The sequence below is a fragment of the Pyrus communis genome, chromosome 5 (assembly GCF_041283825.1).
Source record: "Pyrus communis isolate YQ-2024b chromosome 5, ASM4128382v1, whole genome shotgun sequence".
NCBI lineage: Eukaryota > Viridiplantae > Streptophyta > Magnoliopsida > Rosales > Rosaceae > Pyrus > Pyrus communis.
Window position 1 is genome coordinate 17,288,747 of NC_142569.1, and position 22,852 is coordinate 17,311,598.

General features: G+C 37.7%; 2 protein-coding genes and 1 pseudogene across 4 annotated transcripts; 2 read left to right on the top strand and 1 right to left on the bottom strand.

The window, feature by feature from the left end:
* Window positions 1-533: 533 nt before the first annotated feature.
* Window positions 534-4,281, top strand: LOC137727084 (receptor-like protein kinase 7). The gene is made up of 2 exons (XM_068466022.2): window positions 534-3,302; window positions 3,492-4,281. Exons 1-2 carry the CDS (start codon window positions 737-739, stop codon window positions 3,845-3,847), a joined length of 2,922 nt encoding a protein of 973 aa, XP_068322123.2. The 5' UTR covers window positions 534-736; the 3' UTR covers window positions 3,848-4,281.
* Window positions 4,282-4,571: 290 nt separating this feature from the next.
* Window positions 4,572-11,985, top strand: LOC137724888 (proline iminopeptidase-like; annotated as a pseudogene). Its single transcript, XR_015962857.1, has 10 exons — window positions 4,572-5,166; window positions 8,007-8,105; window positions 8,193-8,303; window positions 8,399-8,461; window positions 8,592-8,685; window positions 9,031-9,121; window positions 9,392-9,500; window positions 9,604-9,717; window positions 11,073-11,147; window positions 11,475-11,985. The product of XR_015962857.1 is annotated as a proline iminopeptidase-like (transcript).
* On the bottom strand, window positions 11,902-15,754 carry LOC137724889 (uncharacterized). Of its 2 annotated transcripts, XM_088694644.1 has the most exons (10): window positions 15,443-15,754; window positions 14,830-14,894; window positions 14,683-14,744; window positions 13,578-14,573; window positions 13,425-13,497; window positions 13,181-13,300; window positions 12,976-13,095; window positions 12,793-12,888; window positions 12,526-12,710; window positions 11,902-12,432 (listed from the first exon to the last, which is right to left on the bottom strand). In XM_088694644.1, the coding sequence occupies exons 1-10, from the start codon at window positions 15,591-15,593 to the stop codon at window positions 12,147-12,149; spliced, it is 2,154 nt and encodes a 717-aa protein (XP_088550770.1). In that variant the 5' UTR covers window positions 15,594-15,754; the 3' UTR covers window positions 11,902-12,146. The 2 variants fall into 2 exon arrangements, with proteins under 2 accessions (XP_088550770.1, XP_088550769.1); XM_088694643.1 differs by having other exon boundaries at window positions 11,902-12,710; window positions 15,443-15,711.
* Window positions 15,755-22,852: the final 7,098 nt, after the last annotated feature.

Sequence of the window (22,852 nt, forward strand, 5' to 3'; positions counted from 1 at the left end):
ATAGTTTAGGCACCAACATATATATGATCAGCAGTCTATTTATTTGATATGTTTGGAAGATTAAACAATCTCCAATTTGAATTATGTTTCAAAATAATGATTTACAAATGAAGATTAACAAATTGAACGGGTCCGATAGTTGAATTTATTCGGTCAAAATATATATTTTTCACAAATACAGGGTGCAAGTAATCCATTAAGATGGAAAGTAAGCAAACTAATTAGTATAAAAATGTTTTTTTGGCTTTCTAATAAGTAGATGATTAGACATAATTAGTTCCTCATTGGGTATCAAGTTGCAAAACATCTACAATTAAATTCGAGGGAGATGTGACCCTACATTTTAGAGATAATCGTGATCCCCTATTTTCATTAGTAAAAGAAGCACTGAGATATAATTTGTGAGTTAAACTAGTTAGTTAAGAAAACGTAAAATCTCTTGAATCTAAGTTCGAATATCTCTGATCGAAACCAAACCGGACAATTAATTAATTTATGGAATCCGATCCGATTTATGAAACCCATGCTTAATTACAACTTCAACATTCCGTACCAAAAATTTCTTCCCCCATTCTGCTTACCACACACGTGAATTCCCTCTCACCGTGTGAACACATGAACTCGTATTCCGAGCCACCCTTTTCCCTCTCGACTTCCAACTTGCCACTCCATCGAGTCCATTCACCGTAACCAAAAGCTGGCACATCCCCCTTAGCCACCACCTCCAGCTGACCTCATGTCTTTCCGGCAGAGATTACCTCCGACGACGACAACCATCCTCCTCCCTCTGCTCTTCCTCTTCCTCTCCCTGTTTTCTCCATCCACATCCGACGAGCTTCAACCTCTCTTAAACCTCAAGCAATCCCTTGAAACCTCAAACCCAAGTCTTTTCACTACTTGGGCACCACCCAATTGGGTCTGCAACTTCACCGGGATTGTCTGCGACTCTGACGGCTTCGTCTCTGAAATCAATCTCTCCCAGCAAAACCTTTCCGGGTTTCTTCCGTTGCACGCAATCTGCTCGCTTCCATCGTTAAAAAAGCTTTCTTTGGGCTCCAATGGATTGCACGGAAGCCTCACGGATGACCTGAAAAACTGTACGAGCTTGGAGCAGTTGGATTTGGGTAAAAATTCGTTTACCGGAAAAGTTCCAGACTTGTCTTCTTTGACAAAATTAACCCTCCTGAGTCTCAATGGCAGTGGATTTTCCGGGAAGTTTCCATGGAAATCGCTGGAAAATCTCACCAGCTTAGCTTTCTTGAGCCTCGGCGACAACCCTTTTGATCAAACTCCATTTCCTGAAGAAGTTGTGAAGCTTGAAAAGCTTTACTGGCTGTACCTCACGAATTGCAGCATCGCCGGAAAAATCCCAGAGGAGATCGGAAACCTCACTCTGCTCGAAAACCTCGAGCTTTCGGACAACCAACTGTTGGGAGAAATTCCCCAGAGAATTTCAAATCTCGGGAAGCTGTGGCAGCTCGAGCTTTACAACAATTCTCTGACCGGAAAAATCCCGGTTGGATTCGGCAACCTCACAAGCCTTGTCAATTTTGATGCCTCAGTTAACAAGCTTGAAGGTGGCCTCTCTGAGCTGAGGTTTTTGACAAGGCTTGAGTCTCTGCATTTGTTCGAAAACCGGTTAGAAGGCGAGGTTCCAGCGGAGTTTGGGGAGTTGAAGAGCCTTTCCAAGCTCTCACTTTACACGAACAAGCTCACCGGTGCACTTCCTCAAAAGCTTGGTTCTTGGGCGGGATTGGATTACATTGACGTGTCGGAGAACTATCTGACTGGTGCTATACCGCCCGGAATGTGCAACAATGGGAAGATGATTGATTTTCTCCTTCTGCAGAACAATTTCACAGGTGGGATTCCTGAGAGCTATGCCAATTGTAAGTCTTTGGTTCGGATTCGTGTGAGCAAAAATTCGCTTTCGGGCACTGTTCCTGCTGGATTATGGAGCTTGCCAAATGTTGTTCTCATTGATCTTTCTATGAATCAATTTCAAGGTCCTCTGGCACCAGAGATTGGTAAGGCAAACTCTCTGGCACTATTACTTTTAGCGAATAATCGATTTTCGGGTGAATTGCCTAATGCCTTGTCTGAAGCTACCTCATTGGTCGCAATTCAAATGAGTGTGAACCAATTTAGTGGGAAAATCCCAGAAGCAATTGGGAAATTGACAAAATTAAGCAGTCTTGATTTGGACCAAAATATGTTGTCTGGTACAATACCAGAATCAATAGGCTCATGTTTTGGTATTTCTGAAATAAACCTTGCCCACAATTATATTTCTGGTGAAATCCCTTCAAGTCTTGGATCATTGCATAATCTGAATTCCTTGAACTTATCGGCAAACCGCCTTTCCAGCGAAATTCCTGCTACTTTTTCGTCACTAAAACTCAGCCTTCTTGATCTGACAAACAACCAGTTGACTGGTCGAATCCCCGATTCACTGTCCATTCTGGCCTTTAATGAAAGCTTTGATGGAAATCCGGGTTTGTGCAGTCAGAACATGGAAAATGTGCGGTCTTGTTCCTCAAGTCCTGGCACTTCTAGCCGGCCCCGAATTTTCCTGTCCAGTTTCATTGCTTCAATACTTGTTGTGCTTGTTGTGCTTGGTTTGCTCTTGCTGTTGAAGCTGAGGAAGAGCAAACTTGACCGTCCGCTAAAGAGTGATTCGTGGACTATGAAGCAGTACCATGTGCTAAGCTTCACAGAGAAGGAAATCTTAGATTCAGTGAAAGCTGAGAACTTGATTGGCAAAGGAGGGTCAGGGAATGTATACAAAGCTGTGCTAAGTGATGGGAGAGAATTTGCTGTAAAGCACATTTGGACCACTTCAGACTCTGGTGACAGAAAAAGTTACCGAAGCAGCGCTTCCATCTTGAAGAAGACTAAATCCGGGTCATCAGAGTACGGTGCAGAAGTGGCCACACTGAGCTCTCTGAGGCATGTGAATGTGGTGAAGCTCTACTGCAGCATATCAAGTGAGGACAGCAACCTGCTGGTTTACGAGTACTTTCCGAACGGGAGCTTATATGATCAGCTACACACAAGTAAAAAGATGGAGATGGGGTGGGAAGTAAGATATGAGATTGCGTTGGGGGCTGCAAGGGGTTTGGAGTATCTTCACCATGGAAGCAGTCATAGACCTGTGATACACAGGGATGTGAAGTCTAGTAATATTCTGCTGGATGGAGATTGGAAGCCAAGAATTGCTGATTTTGGACTTGCAAAGATTATGCAGGCTGGTGTAGATTGCACTCATGTCATTGCCGGGACACTTGGGTATATAGCTCCAGGTAATTCTTGTCATACAAACGATGTTTTACCTTAAACTAATCTAATCTGCAGGAAGGGAGATTCGAACTTGGGTGTAGCCACATCGTCACAAATAGTTTATTTCCACGAGTTAGAATGTAACAATGTAATGGGGGATTTTAAATATGACACTGAAATCTGATAAAAATATGTCTGTTTTGGTTGTTCAGAGTATGCATATACCTGCAAGATCAATGAAAAGAGTGACGTTTATAGCTTCGGGGTGGTGTTGATGGAGTTGGTCACCGGGAAGAGGCCGGTTGAGGCTGAGTTCGGAGAGAACATGGATATAGTGAGCTGGGTCTGCTGCAAAATGCGGTGCGTTGATAGTGAGCTTGAATTGGTGGACAGGAGCATTTCTGACGATCTAAAACAAGATGCCATCAATGTTTTGAGCATAGCAGTCCGCTGCACTGCCAAGGTGCCGGTTCTAAGACCCTCCATGAGAATGGTGGTTCAAATGCTGGAAGAGGCTGAGCCTTACAAACTCAACTGCATAAGCATTGCCAAAGAAGCTGATAGATAGCCACAAGGTGGAACACAAATACCGCAGTTGATATACAAAAGTTACTTCTAGTTGGGAGGTGACTGTAGCAGTCTTCGGTACTTTGTATCTGTTTTTCTTAGAGATGTGGGAAACATCCGGAGCAGTGAAATAAAATCCGGAGCGGATCCCATCCCATTAAGTACCCCTCGAAGAAGCGCTAACGAAGGGGACTATATATATATATAGCTTAGAATACACAATGAATGGTTAGTTTGTAAACTGCAATAGGCTTTCCCTTGGCTAGGAGAGAAGCTACTATCTGAAAAAGCTTGGAAGGAGCTGTGTAGTATTTAGATCTCTGTTTGCAAGAGACATGGGATGGATTAGGTTTTTTTTTTATCTCCTCTTTGCTGCAGATTCAGAGGGGGTACTTTGTAACGTATAGAATTGTGATGAATACAACCATTTTCTCAGTTTGTTTGTCACATCTCACATATAAGGTATGTTTGGATCCTCGTCAGGCCGAACACTAAAACCGAACCATTTGATTCCAACATACCCTTTTTGAATGGTTTGGTTTGATTCGGTTGCTTTAGAAAATCATCTCATCCAAATCAAATCAAACAAATTGCATCATGTAAGTTTAAGGACGAAATTGTACCAAACCAACATATGCTTAACCTTAATTATTGGTGCAATGCAACAACATGGCAAAGAAAACATATAATATAGAATCTAAAGCAAAATATGATCAAGTGAAACAACAATGATAATATAAAATTATGGACTGTTTTAATTTTGGATTCCTCTCCATCCTAATTTTATTTCCCTCCTCTTTTAACCTAAGATTCCATTTTGTTTTTATTTCAATTCCCTTCCATTCTAATCCCACATAACCAAACGCGGCATAAGAATTACAAAGAAAATGATCCGATTTTTCACTTCCTTCTCCTTGGGAAAGGTGTCAACTGCCAATTCCTCTTCTTGCGCATCCCTCCACCTCACTCCCACCGCCATCTCCACTCCCTCACCTTCCTCCCTCTCCTTCTCCTCCAACAACCTCACTGGTATCTCTATATCTGTGTCTCACTCCTCACTCTCTTTAATTCCAACATTGACAGGAAACTGGCGGCGTGTTTGTGAATGCAGGGAAGAGGAATTCCCGAAAACAGTTTTGCGCGGGCAAAGTCTGGGCTTTGAGAGCGAGCCGAAACTGGCAAGCGATTCGATGGAATCGGAGAATGAATTTCCCGAGTCGAAACGGAACCTGTACCCGGATATCGAGCCGGACAGTTCCGGGTTTCTGAAGGTTTCGGACATCCACACAATGGGAGCTGTCTGGAAATCCCGACGGCCCTGTGAGTTGCAATTCTTCGTCCTAATAAACGACTTAGTTTTTGCATTTGTTGTTCGAATTTAGAGTTTTTATTAGATACAATTTGATTTGTTCACTATATAGTGTGATTTGTTGAGGAAAAACTACAGTACACAACTCTTAGACAAGTGTTGGAGAGACGACATAAGTAAACAAATTACTTGTATTACACACACACAAAATATTACAACATACAAACTTGCTATTGTATTTGAACTAGAAAAAATATAGTTCCATTTGCAGCTGGACAAAGTCTTCTAGAAGCTTCTGCCTTCCAAGCTTGCTACTGTATTTGCCAGAGTTTTCTAGAATCCAAACACTAATTGGGCTGGTGTTGATCTTCAACACTCCCTCTCAACACCAGCTCATTCTTTCCTCCGTGTCGAGTTGATGTCAGAGCTTTTTCTTGCACACCCATTTGTGTAATATGGGTTTCACATCTCGTCACTTTGGCACTAGATTCCAAGCTTGATTTAGCTCCACCGCAATGACCTTTTCTCCCAACTTTGAGCCACTCAGGTTCAACTGCTTCTTCTTCTATGGCTACGTTGGCGTATTTAGGATTTGGCTTCCGGATTCTTGTTGACCTCCTTAGTTGTGATTATGGAGTTGATACTTCCACTTCACTAGGTCTATCTTCTTCGGGTTGTTGATATATGCCAGATTGCCAAGGGTTTTGAGGTACTGCTTGCTCAATATCATCACCATCAAGCGAATCCTCAGACTCATCTGGTCTCGATTGGATTCGAATAGTTTTTCCCCCCATCTTCTGCTGCAGCTTATTTTCAAACTCTCTGGGAGTCTGGCAATGACTCGTTTTTTTAGCACCACCAAGAAGATGCTTCTGCGTCCCATTCTTCCTCCAAGGCTAGAGACGTTACGGCGTCCCAATCATCTTCACTTTTCTTCTCTGAGTTGGTGACGTTACTCTTTGCGGGCTTTTTGAACTAGCAATCCTTCGCCATGTGGCCTTTCTTTCCACAATCGTAACATTTTCCCTCAAACCTTTTATTATTCTGGGACTGACCACGGTTGCCGTGATACTTTGGAGCTCCGCCTAGCCGAGAACTCCCTCCTCCTTGATGACCTTTTGCCTTGTCACCATTTCTTTGAGACCCACCACCAGCACGTTGTTTAAAGCGTGCTTTACTTTTATTGGTGTAGAGTGCTTCCTCCTCACCTCTTAAAGAGACCCTTCCCATTTGCTTTGCCAAAACTTCTTGATCGGCAAACAAATTCTCAAATTCAACAAGTGATGGTTGGGTCGGCCATCCTTGTTCAGCGGCAACGAAGCCTCGGTATTCAGGTCTCAAACCATGGATAATTATTCTTTTTATTCTGAATTCTACAATGGTAGCACTAGGATCTAACTTAGAAATTTCACGGCAAATAGACTTTACCTTGTGAAAATATTAAGCAATTGTCATGTCTTGTTAGGCCACTGATAACAACTCATTCTCGAGAAGCTACAGTCTTGTATTGTTCTTCTTTGAAAATAGTGTGGCGAAGGTGTCCCACGCTTCTTTCGGTGTTTTGGCTTTCCTTGTGTGCTCTAACATGTCTTCTTCAACTATGGTTTTTAAGGCGAATATGGCCTTACCTGCCTTAATCTTCCTTTTCCGCAAAGTGCCGTTGGTGTCTTCTTCTGGCTATGTAACTTCATTACCGCCGATGACATCCCAAAGATCTTGACCTTGTAGGTAAGACTCCATACACGTCGCCCATGTGTTGTAATTTTTGTTGTTCAACTTCTTGATTGCTCCAACAACTTGAAGATCGGACATCGTGTCAGCAGAACTTAGATAAGCCAAACAAGATTAGTCAACAATCTTGCAAAGTACTAAACTTCTCATGATTCTTGGAAGCTTCACTAGAGACGGTCCCTTATTGTACCGCTCTGATACCAATTGTTGAGAAAAAATTAGAGTACAGAACTCTAACACAAGTGTTGGAGAGACAACGCAAGTAAACAAATTACTTGTATTACACACACAAAATATTACAACACACAAACTCTCAAGGACACTCTTTAGAAGCTATGACACTCACTCTTTCTAGAGACACACTCTAGACCACTCACACTCCTCACAAGACTACTCTTACTTCTCACTCTCACTTAGCTCTCTCTTGATTCTTACTTCTTCTCTTTTTTCTTGATTACTTAGCTCTCTCTTACATCATTTCTCGAGTTTAGCACCTCACATATTTATAGTGTGAGGTTTGCCGACTTACACACTGCCACCGTCCTAGGCTTTGCATAATAGCCACACAATATTGCAAGCTGCTAGAACTTTCTAGCTTAATATGCATGCACACCGACTTAACATGCAGATTTGAACTAGAAAAATCTAGTTCCATTTGCAGCTGGACAAAGTCTTCTAGAAGCTTCTGCCTTCCAAGCTTGCTACTGTATTTGCTAGAGTTTTCTAGAATCCAAACACCAATTGGGCTGATGTTGATCAACATGATTCTTCAGTTATTAGAGATTCCAAATTTTTAAAAAACGGGGATTATTAAATCCTCTCAAAGTTGTAGGACTTGGAAATGAGCTCTGCTGAAGAAGGCTGCTTTCATTGAGATATGATTTCATTTAAGTAATGATAAGTTACAACTGAGTAATTATAGGAAAGCTAAAAGTAACAAACTAACAGAAAGGTAAATTACAAAGATAATTTTCCTAGCTAACATTTGACAGCTGTCAATTACTATTTACTTCAGTAACTTTGTCTTCAGCTTTGTGATGAAATTACCATATTAACAGTGTTGGGTTGGGATTTTTGATACTGGTTTTTGGTTTAATATGTTTTGAATCTTGTCCTGCAGCCTGTAGTTTTTCTTCATGGGGGTCCAGGACGAGGAGCTTCACCAAGTAATCGAAGATTCTTTGATCCTGAGTTTTACCGGATCATTTTGTTTGATCAGGTTGCTACTTCAACCTTTATGATAAGTTATTAGACGCATTTTAGTTCGTCCTACATTTGATATCTGAAATGATTTCGGTATTGCTAGAGAGGTGCGGGGGAAAGTACCCCACATGCTTGCTTGGTTGAAAACACGACATGGGATCTCATTAGTGACATTGAAAAGCTCAGGGAGCACTTGGAAATTCCAGAATGGCAGGTCAAGAGGTCGTTTCTAGCTCTCGGTAAAGAAAAACATGCTTCTTTCATATTTTCGATTCTAAATACAAGAACTTTTCTTACTTTGTCATCTAGGTTTTTGGTGGGTCATGGGGGAGTACACTTGCCCTTGCATATAGCCAATCACAAATTGACAAGGTTCATAGTTTTTGTTGATTTACCATTAGTTCTTTTGCTTGGATTCCAAACCTATTCATACAGGTCATCTACACTTTGAAATTCTCTACCATATGATGGAGTTTTCTATTTTTTTGTCGTGCTTTTATAGGTTACTGGAATTGTTCTTAGAGGGATTTTTCTTTTAAGAAAGAAGGAGATTGATTGGTTTTATGAGGGTGGTGCTGCTGCCACATACCCCGACGGTATGCTACAATTCTTTTATGTTGGCATAAATCATATTATCCACCTTACGGATAGTTCTTTTAAATTTATAAGGATAGGTGTTTTGAAGTACATGTCCATAGTTTATATTATTAACAAAGAATTTGTTCGAGGCTTGCATTTCTGATGTAGTGTTGTTAGAAGTTGATAGAACTTGTAAATGATTCCTAGTTTTAAAAATCATCAACAAAGAAGGATTCTTTTTTTTTCTTCTTTTTTCCTGGTAACTATGCTTGATAACCTCATGCATACTATAATATGAGCTTGGTTTTGGCATGTCTATTAGTTTTATAGCGGCTGATTGCTTCTGATATTTCAAAATCCAGCGTGGTAGCCATTTCGAGATCTTATTCCAGAAAACGGAAGGGACTGTTTTGTTGGTGCGTACAAAAAGAGATTAAACTCCGATTATCAGGAATACAAGTAAGACTTGCCTGGCTTTAGGCATGTGCTGTCTTTCTTAACTTCTTAAGTAACTTTTTAAGGTCATCTTATTGAATGGTATGGTTCATACCTCAGGTCTTATGTATCTAGTGTCAATGCCATTAAATGAGAACATTCATGTGAGTCTAATCTTAATAGCCTCTTGTGCACTAATTGGACTGGTCCTCCCTTGTGTTACTTTTCTAATCTTGTCATGTGAGTTTGGATTTGTTCTATCGGTGCTCCCCTTAACTCTTTCCACATATCTTGGTATGCAGCTGCTAGAGCATGGACCATGTGGGAAATGATGACTGCCCATCTTCTTCCAAATAATGAGAACATCAAGAAAGCGGAGGACAATAAGTTTTCATTGGTAGGTTGAATTACTGATGAGTATAAAAGATCTTGCATGATTTATTCATTGATGACTGAAATTCCCTTTTGATTGACAATGGTATTTTCTTTGTTGTATCCAGGCATTCGCAAGGATCGAAAATCATTACTTTGTGAACAGAGGATTTTTCCCTTCGGATGGGTTCCTTTTAGATAACATTGATAAGATAAGGCATATAAAAGCTACGATTGTACAGGTAGGCAATTTTTCCCCTCAAAACATCATGGACATGCTCTTTTGATTGGAATAGAAAACAGTTAATCTCTTTGGATTTGCGCTTGATATTAGGAGGCCTAATGATGTATCATCTGTTGTTCGCATGTCAGATTTTTTGTTTCAATAGCAGTTAGAAGTTCATAAGTAACATATTTAAGACATAGTTTCAAATTTTAAACGGAAAGTGGAGTAAATAGACCCATTGCTTGCTGTCCGATTTTATGCATTTAGTTTGGGTGTGTTGCGTGTGCATCATGCCTCAAGAGAAAATTGTCTCTATGTTTTTCTTTTTCTTTCTACTTCCCTTGTTGTGGCCATCTTGTCCACTCTGTTGGTAATTTTACAGTTTTCTGTTCTAGAAAAACACTTAGTTATAGAGTACTAGAAGTAGCAACTGAGATTTGATATTGCATGAAATGTTGATCTTTACTTTATAATTTTGCACATGTAAATTTTCCCATGCATTCATTTCGACAGTGAACACCAACAAAATCTTAATTAAAAAAAGAAGAAAAATACCCGTGAACAGTGGTGGATACAGAAGTTTTGTTCAGGGTGGGCGAAGTATAACACATAAGTTATTTTAGACAGCAAAGCTTTTTTTAAACTTTGAAATTTGAGATTTAGGTTATATAATGCATACATGGTGTGGTGTTCTTGACCAAGTTGTCTTCTTGGTGGGTGGACCATAGCGATGGTGACGCTGAACGGATGGAGGAAGGAAGTTGGGATGGAAAAATTAGATTGACGAAGTGGTTGAATTTGGGTGTACATAACATTCTTTAGGGTTTCTTGCAAATTATGACTCTAAATACATGTAACATGCTTCAAGTTTTCTTGTCAAAATAATCAAATATATGTAAAGAGTTTGGAGAGAGTTTTGCCGTGCTAAACAATTTAGACATTCCTTTAAAAAATAAATAACTGAAGCTTTCTTCTTCGGTCCTTGGATGAAGCAGCCTCTGCTGCCAAGCCCTTCCCCAGCTGCTGGGTGGGCAAAACCGGCCAGTAGGGAGAAATTTCGATGCTGCCCACCCTTCCATACTATGGATCCGCCACTGCCCATGAACATATGGTTTGTCATTAGAGAGTTATAACCTTAGATAACCAGAAAGCTTTCATTTTTCTTTTACTCAACTCTTTGCAAACAATAAAGGGATCCTCGAATTGAAACGATTTATCCTTTCTTTTCTACACTAGTACGATAAATGTGTTTAACAGTAGTTCCACATCTAGTAAAGTCATTCCTTCAAACATGTGCTTATGTGTGCCTTGAAGTTTCATTGTGAATCTGATATATTTAGAGTTGAAAGAACTAAACAACTGACTTTACAGGGAAGATATGATATGTGTTGCCCCATGATGTCAGCTTGGGATCTTCATAAAGCATGGCCAGAAGCTGATTTCAAGGTAAGTAAGCCATTCATTGCTGTGAAATGGTTACGGCTTTATATACCAAACATGTTGATTTTTGTTCATCCCTTGGCTATACCATTCCATCCCGCTGGTATAAAACTTACATCTACACGAGAAGAGAACGTACGATAGTTTTGAGTCAATAAATTGTATAGGTCACATCGTTTACCAATAAACCCACTGTAATGTATTATGTATATGAACTGTGTAAGATGCATAGCATCCTGCATCATGTGTACCGTTAATTGCACTCACCTTAATTGCACTAGTCTTTCCATCTTTCTGCTATATATTATCACTGAATCATTTTGCTCTTAACAGGTTATTCCTGATGCAGGACATTCTGCTAATGAACCAGGAACAGCTGCAGAACTTGTGGCTGCAACTGAGAAGCTAAAACACATAAAGAAAGGACAATAGGAAGACATACAAAAATTCGTACCAGAGAATAAGCAACGGTCTTCCCGTTTGGGTGCAGACTCCAGTTAGAGACCGTGCATGCATGTTCTCAAGGAGTTCATACATCCACAAAGAAGCAGTTTGCAAACAAGTCGGTTCCAGTTCAACGCACATAATTGCATGGAAGTATTGGACTGTTCTATCAAACTGTGTAGCGTTCCCCCAGGATTCGGGTACCCAAAACCCAGAAACCCTTACCCTAGGCGGGGAATTGGATGGGGGCCGTTGAGAGGGGAGCCAATGAATAGTGAATAGAAAATGTTGATTTTCAAATTAGAAAATTGGAAAGGATTTCAATTCTCTCTCTAAATATTGCATGTTTCTTTTAAATGAATAAATACAATTCAATCCTCTCATTTTTCATTGACGACAAGTACATTGCCTCTGCCCTTCAAATGAATACAATTCAATCCTCTCATGAACAAACAATTCCCAAAACCCTAACACAACCAGAATACATTCAAGCAAAGCAAGCAAATACAATTCAATGATGTTATTGAACAAACAACAATTCATCACACAACAACACAAGGCTTAATTTTGTTGAGCATCCAATGAGTCATTTTCCTTGTGCAGCCCAGCGCAGGTCTTCGGTACGTGGATATAGTGAAAATGTGGCTCTTTCGGAATGGTTGTAGGCCTTCGTCCCCTTGACAATGATCTCGAAGGGGCAGAAGCAGAACCTTTGGTTGCCGGAGAAACACTGCAGGGTGCTACTGCTTTCTTGGGTCTTATCTTTGTTGATGAAGTTTCCTTTATTACACTAAGCTGACAAGGTGTCTTGGAGGAAACCATTGCTCTCTTCCTACTTGAATCTACCCTGCATAAGAAAATGCCAGTATGATTAAGTTTTGATGAATATACATTGTTTGTCATTAAAGATGATAAATGAGGAAACGAAGTTAGTACTGACCCTCTCGGTCTCACAGACTTCTGCTGCACCATTGGTGATTTCGCCCTTTCTTTCTCTGATTTTTGTGCCCTTTCAGGGCTCGAATTTTCATAAGTAGAAACTTTACGTCTTAGCGGAGTCACCACAGATGCTTTTCGTTCAGAGTCAGCTTTTGGGGTCTTCAAACAAGTAACTCCTTTAATTCCCTGCATAATACCAGAAGAGCTTGGTCAGATCTCTATGCAAGGAACCTTCAAGTATATGCCATTTCCATCTTCCCTCACTTACATTTTCTTCAAGTCGTGTCCTTCTGTCTAATCTCTTTTCACAGCTTCCCTGGGTATCATTTTCATGTTCACTTTGTCCTAGGCAATCTTTAGTTATCTGATCAGGAACGAAGAATGCATAAGCCGGGAGCCTTACTCATGACAAGATAAAAAGAAGTGATTGAAAGTTCAACTACAGACTTACCTGTATCACTTTCTGATGTTTGCTTGTTGACTTTGCCCTTGGAATCCTGACTAATGTGATCTCCCTCAGCGGTGCATGAACTGTTTTCTCCAAAGTTGCTTCCTTAAGCATCCCTCTTTCCTAAAAAGAACCCAAAACATATCAGATAAAGCATCAACGCTATAACTGCTAATCAAAGAAACTGGTCACAACAGGTTTCACATACATCGGTTCTAAACCTAAAAGGCTTCGGATTTGTAGGCTTTGGTCTCCTATACTTCACCCCTTTAGCATTGCTGGCAACAGATGTGGAGTTTTCTTTCTGAATCTTATCTGCTTGATTGACCTGTATCATTGTTCAAGTGTTAGCAGGAATTAAAAGCCATGAGGGAGAGTTGAATGAACATAAACACTTAGAAGATATTATATTCTCATTTCTCGTATATCTTGAAGGGGTTAATAGAAGCAACCTCTTGTGAGTTTTTTGAAGCATCATGCTTGCCCAGATTTATCCTCTTGGAATGATCATTGATATTCAGTTCTCTGCATCAATTGACAAAATTTCATTACAATGGAGTTCTAAGAAAAAGAATATTTATAGAAAAATGAAAAGTAAACCACACCTGTTATAACCAGAAGCCGTATTATTTTCTTTATCATCACTCTCCAAGACCTCATTGTCATTCGCTTTGCTGTCAGAGGCCAAAGCATTTTCTTTATCATCATCGTCGTCCACATGTTCAAGGGTGTTCCTCTTCTCTGATCTTAACTTCGTTTTCTCTTGATGACTGTTTCCATCATTGGCGCTTTCCTTATTGTAATTCTCTTCCGAATCCCTCTCTTCAGAACTTGACAATGAGGTAGTATCGCCTTTCGATGTCTCGGATAGGATTTCAACTTGATTCTTACCATTCAGTCTACCACTCTTACAAGTGCCTGATATGGAGAACCCTTCCAGTGTACCTTTCCTTGATTTTTCATCAATTTCCATGTCACTGGAATCATTGTCATCAACCTCTTCTCGAGGCACAGGATCACAACACTGTTTCAAGTCTTTTTCCATGTTTTTTCTTTTCATGGATTTAACTTCCTGGCCCTTGCAATTATTAGAATGCAAAGAATTGAAAACCCGGCTTTTGACCTCTCGCCCTCTAAATTGTTTTCTTGAAGTATCTAAGGGCAATGGCTTGTTACACTCCAAAACATGTTTCTTCCCGCTAGTGATCTCAAGTTTCTTCATGGCTGAACAAATTTTTCCCATAGGAGTACCCCACTCCGTTGAAGCCTTGGTTCTCACAGGCTTCTTCGGAGAGTGAAAGACCAAAGCTTTGGCTACCACCCTATTCTTTGGCACCACAACATTCTTTGGTTTGGGGTTCCTAACACTTCGAAATGTATCTGGATTTGAGACCTGCTTCCGATTCCTTGGAGTAGTGAGAGCCTTGGACACAGCAGACGTTTGTTTTGCCTTAACATTTGGTGTTGCACAGATCTTATGAAGAGGTTTTCTGGATTTATCTTCGGCATTGACCATCTTACGAGAGAAGGAAGAAATCAGGGCCAGCCTTGATACTCTAGGCTTGGAAGATTTTGCGGGAGCTGTCAGTGGGCATTTCAAACTAGTACATAGCAAACAAAAGGAGAATCGTATTGTTAGAAGCCCAATCACAGAAGTAGGAAAAGGAATTGGAATTTACGCCATTTAGAGCTTTGGTTTTGCATGTATACCTTGGTGCTTTTCTGGCCAGTGCTTTTCTAAGTTTCACATTAGGACTTCTTGCTGCCATAACCTGCAAACTCCAAATACTTTCACATCTCAATAAAGTGAACTAATGTGATCCCACTTCAAACGAAAACCGGAACTTATAAACTCACCCGAAGAACGAAGTTCTTGTAAATCGCTTCTGAATCTAGTTCTTCTTCATGCTTCTGATCACATCCTACAAAACAAACCCCAACATACTCAAAATTCATTACCACAACAAAAAAGGGGTTTTTTTTTTTTTTTTTTTTTTTTTTAATACCAAAGCCAACTGGATCAACCACTCAAAAGTATTAAAATCAAATTAATGATCTTTCAGTTGATTTTGTTCATTTTCTACAAACCCATCACCTAATTTAATACTTTATCCCCTCAATAGTGCTCCACTCAAATTAATCATCTTTGAGTTGATTTTGTTCATTTCCTCAAAGCCCATCACCTAATTTAGTAATTTACCCCCTCAATTTTCCCAGCAACCAAACAGAGAGCTCCAAGTCAAACAAACCAGAGCAGAAATCAAATTCAAAACAGATCAGAAGCTAAAATCCACACTTAACCAGTCAATCAATAGCACGAAGTCCAGTCAATCAATAACACGAAGTTCATCTTCAAGCTTAAAAATCTAAAAAAATCTTCAAAATTTGAAAGCAAAATAGCTTTTTCTGATTACTGAAAATAAAGGGAAGAAATTAAACTTATGGGTTACTGGGTTAGAGTGAAACGAACCGACTCGCATGCAGAACCAGTAACGGTCGTCGGGCCGGTATGGGTCGGGTTCGGTGAAATCAACGAACTTGGGCGCCTCAATCTTCTCGTAAAACTCGTCCCCACCTTCGTGGACGCCGTCGATCTGCACGCTCTGAGTTTCTTCTTCCATTTCCGCGAAGCAAGGGAGAGAGCGAAGAGGAGCGTACGGTTGCGTGAGCGGCAGCGAAAGCGAGATTGGTCAGTGAAGAGTGAAAGAGTCGTTAAGTTTTAAATTTGGCTGTCTCTCTGTAAGTAGCCGTTGGGGAAAGATTCTGATTTTCGGACAAGGTCACTGAAACGGTCTCTCAGGGGTGGTGTCGTCATTTGGTCTTCCTGACGCCACCTATCGGATCTTTTAACGGGTTTGCCGGTTTTGACACAACTGTGTATGAGGCCCAAGCCCATTTCTTTATGGTTAGACTATTGTATCTTTTTTTTTTTTTTTTTTTTTTTTTCAAAAGGTAACTGTACTCTTTAATTCCAACGATGATTTTGTAATGCAATTGCATCTACGCATAACCAAAAAGCATAACCTTACCTTGTATTATTGTGTAACTTTAGACTAAATTGCAATGATTAAAGTATAACCTTAACATTATTAAACTTATCTTGAGAATACTAATATTTACAAGTTCGAACGATGAAATGTAATTTTATGACGTGCACTAATTAAGAGTTCATGTCAACTAATTATATGTTAAGAGTCTGTTTGGAAAATACAGGATCTTGTATGTGTTTATAAGTAGTTAAGTTACTCCCATATTACCAATTAGGTTCATGGTGAAATCTCAACTTCTTTCATGATATCAAAGTAGGTTGTCACATGTGTAAAGCGAACTGCTACACATGCTTTATGTCAATTTGTGTACACGTGTTAAGCTTGAAAATTGTCACACATGAGGGGGCCAACGTATTGAGAGTATGAATGAAGGTACATTGCATATGCTTATAAATAATTGAACTATTCACTATATTGACAATTAGTTTTATAGTTGGACTGAAGGATGGATGCATTAAGGGGCAAGGAGGGTCAGCTGACCCTCCGAACTCTTGTGAATTTTCATAGATAACTTGAGTGCTGCCCTTTTGAATGTTGGAATTGCCCTTTATACATTTGACAAAATGGGCAATTTATCAGCCAAAACATAATCCAAAGTCTAAAATTTGGAAAAGATTTCCCTTGTGTTTCATTGAGATCGCCGTCAGTTACTGGGTTGCAGTCTTGCAGAGTATGAGGCCTTGTGCGATTCGAGGAGGACAACCGGAAACCCTATTTTTCTATTTTGTGAACGACGTCTTGTATTATTTTGATACGTGGCATAATCTATTGAGTCTAGAATCCTGTCAGCACAATGAGTGCAATTACTCTCTTTTTTATGTAGAAGGAATAATAATGAATAATAATATTCATCCTTTTTGTAATTATATTTCAACAAATAATATACACTACGTTTTTTTAGTTGCTTGACTTTATGTTTTATAGCTCCATTTCAATTTGTGTTGATAAATTGATGAAAGTTTTTATCTAGATATTGAATGAGTTAAGTTTTGTGTATTTACTAATTACATTGGCTTTGGTTATACTTGTTGCTATTGCTTCAGCCTTTGATGAAGAAAGCATTTTTCGCTATGAATATTTTGAAAAGTCCATTGCGATATTGAATGGAAGATCTGTAGTTGAGTGATAGCATAGTGGTTTATATCGAGAGCAATGTTTTTTCTTCTATTGATAATGAGGATAATTGTAACTTGTATTGTTATTTGTTGTATAAATTACAAATGATGGAAACATAGTTTAATTTTTAAGGTTATATGTCTAAGAAATATTTGTGAATTTTTACATGTGACCCTCCGAATATTTTTTTTCCTGGATCCGCCACTGGTTGGACTTCATCTTTCTTCAGTATCAACACAAGTACACAAATTGTGTGCCAAGTTCGAGTTGTATTACGGTATCTTGTTAAAAATTATCACCTTCTTCAGTGCGACAAATGTTTTGTGAGAATGAAGGAATTGTAAGTCAAGAGAGATGTAGGTTGATGCACGTATAGCCACATTTGCACAATTTGGACCAAGCTGTGTAATTGGTTATTATTGTGGTATACAATGCATTGATTTAGGAGAAACCGAAGCTCCATAACGAGTGTTTTTACATCACGTTAAATCATAAATGAATCTCACACTCGTCACTTTAGCCCATATACAACTCAAAGATATAAGTTGATACGATTTTAAAACACAAAGTAAAATATAATTAAGAAAATTAAAATTAAGATCCTTTCTAAAAATCACTTCAAACTTGGAAGATGTAAAAATACAGTTTGCATATAAAGTCCTTTAAATGCTTGGTATATATGCGCGAAGCTTTGCCATGATTTGAATCTTAAGCGCATGTGGAATGCCAAACACATCTTATCTTGGTCGGAGAAATTTCGAAAGCAAATAACGAATACATGCACATTGATTACATGCATGGCCCATGCAATTGCAAGGTAGAAAATAATAGAGGGGAAGAGTGATCACGATCGAGTCAGATTTTTCAAAGAAAGGGGGCTATATAGATGAATGGGTTGAAAGAAAAAAATTTGGGGTCTCAAATGCGGGAGATTATGCACATCAACATTTCACCAGGCTTATCCCCTGATCATACAATGAGTGTCGTGTTGTACTTACTCATATAAAAATATGGAGGAAATTCGAATCTCGTGTAAATTTTCCACATGGTAGGATTCTGTTAGATTTTGTTAGTGTATCATTTGTCACATCATGTTGTACGTCAATTTGATACATAAATATGATTTTTTTTTTTTTTTTTTTTTTTTTAACATTAGTCTCATATATGTAATGTGATTAACTTTCTAATGGAAAAGATAAATATTCTTATGTAATTTAGATGTTCTTATGTTTGCCCTTCATAATGATAAATGAGGTGAAGGTGTTGTTAATTTCTGTTATTTTTGTTCTTCAATTTCGTATGACTTTTGTGGAGGCATGCTAAGTACAATCCAGGCATATGACAATATTATTGAAGATTTGTGAAGGCTAAACCAAGTACTGTTGATTAATCAAATATTTATCGCATATAAATGACTCATAAATTCATTATCTTGATAAGTTTATACTAATTAATATCCAGAGTAATCATAATGATTTTCATATATAATGGATTTTACCTAAAAGGTTCACTGCCATCTTTTCTTAATAGTTTTTATTTTTTTATTTTTTATATTTTATATATATATATATATTTTTTTTTTACAAGTGAAATTAACTCTAAATACTATGCTTAGGAATGGAAAATGTTCGAATTTGGGACTTATCGAGTAAAAGAAGAAGCCCCTATCTACTTGGACAATCAACCGATTGCAATTTCTTATATCTTTAATTTATATGCATCAAAAAATGTAAATCATCCATATGCTATCATTCAAGAAATGCACGAGATTCGTGTAAAATGTTGAAGACATGTGTCTTGTTTTTGCAGTCTAACTAAAATTTATGTCTTATATTAAATTTTGTTATCGATTTTAACTAAAGAAAATGTAATTTCTGAATAGTGAATGACAAATATTTCTATAATTCTGCTAAACTTCCTAGTAGTTGGTAACATTAATTTTTTAAACCAAAAACAAAAGAAAATGTCATCGTGATTAACTTGACAAAGTATTACTCCACTTTGATGTTGACTAGACGCAGCTTCCCCGTTGCCCTCAAGTCTCCATCTCAATACGAATATAAAAGTCATATACACACACGTATGAAAGACTACTTATTTAATCAAGAGTTCTTTTGTTTTGTTTCCCATGGTTTTGAAAAAAAAAAAAAAAAAACCTTTTAAAAACAACGCTGGTTGTAAATTATTATGTGCACATCTGGTGACCTCGTAAGTATCATCCAGCAAAGCAGTAGTCTTTGACCAAACTTATTTGGTCTCAGTTGGAGAGCTAGCTAGCAAGCTCTAAGTCGTAGTCAACCCTGTGAATAAGTTTTTTTTGTTTTTGGTTTTTCTTTTGTTTTAAATAAAATTCTGCATGTACTCTCTATCTTCGTTAGGAGAAATTCTTTGTGATCTTAAATCAACCACCCATTAATCCATTGTTACTAAAATATTAGAAACAATTAAATACATATATAGATTTCAATATCTCTTGTGTTCAATAGCATGAGAATCTCTTCGTTCAAATTGGCAAAATTAAACATAACCTATAAATGTTGGACATTTTAGTACTAATTCACATATTTAAGCATAAACTATGTTTATATATGGAACTATTTTATGTTTATTCACAAATTTAAACATAAAATATATCATACTTTTTTTGTGCATAAAAGATGAAAAAAAATTATTTGTTACATGTAAGCCACTGATAACATGACACTTTAAAATAGAAGAAAAATAACTTGTTCAAACTCAATATCATGGAAAAAAACTCACTTACTTTGTAATACCAAAATAAAAAAACTAAATGACATGGAAATAGATAAGATGTGTTTTTTTTTTTTCCTCAAGTATTATGATATATAGAAGTATTTTTCTATAAAACTTACAGTGTTCAGAGTGTTTGGATAATGCTTGTGTTCCCCCGTGGGGGACTTACTCGTCTTTCTGACTTACGATTAACGAACCTTTACTGTTCAAACATTATAATAAAAAACGTTGACTTTTTTTTGTAATCATGTAAACATCATGTTTGCAAAAAATCATTCAATTTGAAGATTAGTAATCCATAGGTGTTCAACCAATCAATGGTTTTAGTAACAAGTTACATCCTTATTAAAAGGTCTCCAAATTTAATAAATTTGTATAGATATGATCTTTAGATGATGACAAAGAGAACAAACAATTTCGATTATGATATTTAGACGGTAAAAATTTGTTAACCATAAATGAAGGGACAAGTAAGTCCCCCATGTGACGGACACAAGCATTGTCATTTTTGGCTTGCATTTCGCCACGTGAAGCCTATTTATAGGTATTTCAAAGCAACATCATTTTCTTTTTGTAAGGGTACTTCAAAGAAAAGTTCGAAATTAGTTAATTGTGGAAAGTTAATATAGTGTCGATTCTACATATACACTTATCTCTAAATCATGCATCTTCTTTCGTGCTAATCAAATCAGATGTGGGCCTTTTGCTGTTGAGGAAATTTATCGTATGCATAATGAGTTTGTAATTTTGAAATTGTAGTGTTTCTTTAGGTATGTGTGACATTTTGATTATATTTGACATATCTATTCTATGTACATTCATGATCGGTTCTTAAATAAGTTTTTATTACCTTGAAAAAAATATAATATCAATTATGACTGACCATCTATTTTTTTTATAATACAAGAAAGCTACGCTACAACAATGAACCACCTACAATGAACTTAAACTGATCACCATATATGTATAATCATCGTGTTTACATGAGTTGACCATAATAACATGGTTCGTGAAAATAGTTTTCACTAACCGAATGCTAGTGCGAAAATTTGTTTCAAATACATGATACACAAATATCAAGTTAAGTTAAAATCATATTTAATAAGTCCTGATTTGACAATTTATTTTCGGAAACCCAAATTGATACACTTTAACAGATAATTACTAGAAGGTAGAGGAAAAAAACCCTAACCGCTAGAGAGAAAAACCAAAGAAAAAAAAATGTACCGTTACCGACCCTAAGCCAAAACGCTGGGTTCGAAACAACATGATCTATTGCTTCTCTTTCTCTTATATGGAATTTTGTTGAGCTTTTCAAGTGATGGGCTATTACGAATTTAGTAGTTTTTTACAGAGTATTATAATTTATACACTCCATAAAATTTCATAGGCATTTAAAAAAAATATATATATATATATATATTGGAAAAAAATTGAGCTAAATGATGAAACTTTACAGATTACTAGAGAGTTCAATGCTAGAATTATTTAGAATTATGTGGATTTTCGAGGACTTTTTAATACCAATTAAGTTTTTATGATTAAAATGGTGATCATGACCTTGACAAAGAGGTGACGATGGCAACGATGGTGATGGTATGGTGATTGTGGTGGCGGGGTTGTATTGGCGTGCTAAAGGAGTAGGGATGGGGGTGCTGGTGATGGGGTGGTGATGATGGTGGTAGACATGGCGGTCAGGGTGATGGTAGTGCAGGTGATGGCCATAGCAGGTAGTGATGACACTCATGGCAATGATGGGTAGTGGCGGCGATGGTTTCTATGTGGTAGTGGAAGTGGAGGAGACGGTCATCGTAAGATGGTGGTAGCAACATGGTGGTGGAAGTGGTGATAATTAAAGTCATTGCATTATGGTAGGTGGTGGAGTATATTATCAGAGAATTGAGAAAAACGAAATCCACTAGTCTTAGGGGGGAGATTGGATTTGCTATGACCAAAAACTTACTATAAAAGCACTCAAAGTCCATCAAAATCCATGACTTTTTAAAATAAGTGAAGTTTTGAATACAATTGATTTTTGTAAATTCAAAAAAGTCATAAAGAAATACCACAATGTTGTAAATGGTTGTGAATGCCCACATAAACAAGCACGTGAAATAGAAGAATGGAAGTCAAAGAAGTTTGGTATTTACTATTTAGGTGTATAGAATTTCAACGTTCAATATTTGGTACTGTAGACTTTTGCATGTTAAGTGCTTTATATAAGGAGCATGCAATATATGATAAAGAACACGAGAAAGAAGAAATAGAAGAAGAGAAAGAAAGAAAAGAGAGAAAAGAAATAAGAGAGAGAGAGCAGAGAAAGATAGTGAGAGTTATCTTTGTACTTTTATTATTTCAGATCATGAAAGAAAGTACTATTGTTGCCTTGAGGATGTAGGCATACTTGCTGAATCTCGTAAATATTGTGTCTTATTTACTTTATATTCCACTACACATATATCCTTAATTTCACAACACACACAGAATTTTCATAGACTGTTTAGAAGTTATAAAAAGTCTTTATTCAATATAGGGTGATTTTTGTTGACTCCTTAAAAGCCTATATTGAATACACTTGAATTTGAGAGTCAAGTAAAGTCCATTAAACTCTATACACAATAACCTTCGTAATATTTATGGTAGTGGCCGCTCTCTCGCTATGTTGAGAGAGCCTTTAGTAGCAAATGTATATGACTTACTGCTTAACCTTTAATCGTAGAGCGACAACTGTTCTTCAAATATGGTATGATGGTTTTGTAGTTTTTGGGATTGGCAAGAACTATGGAAATGCCTCATACTAAGATTTGTTGCCAACATGCATGATCAACAAATGGTGGTGTGATCTTACCCTCGAGACACCGTTTTTGTGGTTTGAGGGATTCAAGCCATGTTCTTGTCGTGTGTTATTGCAAGGTCTTCGTATGATGGTATGTTCTCCCGTGACTAGACTATTGTAGAGC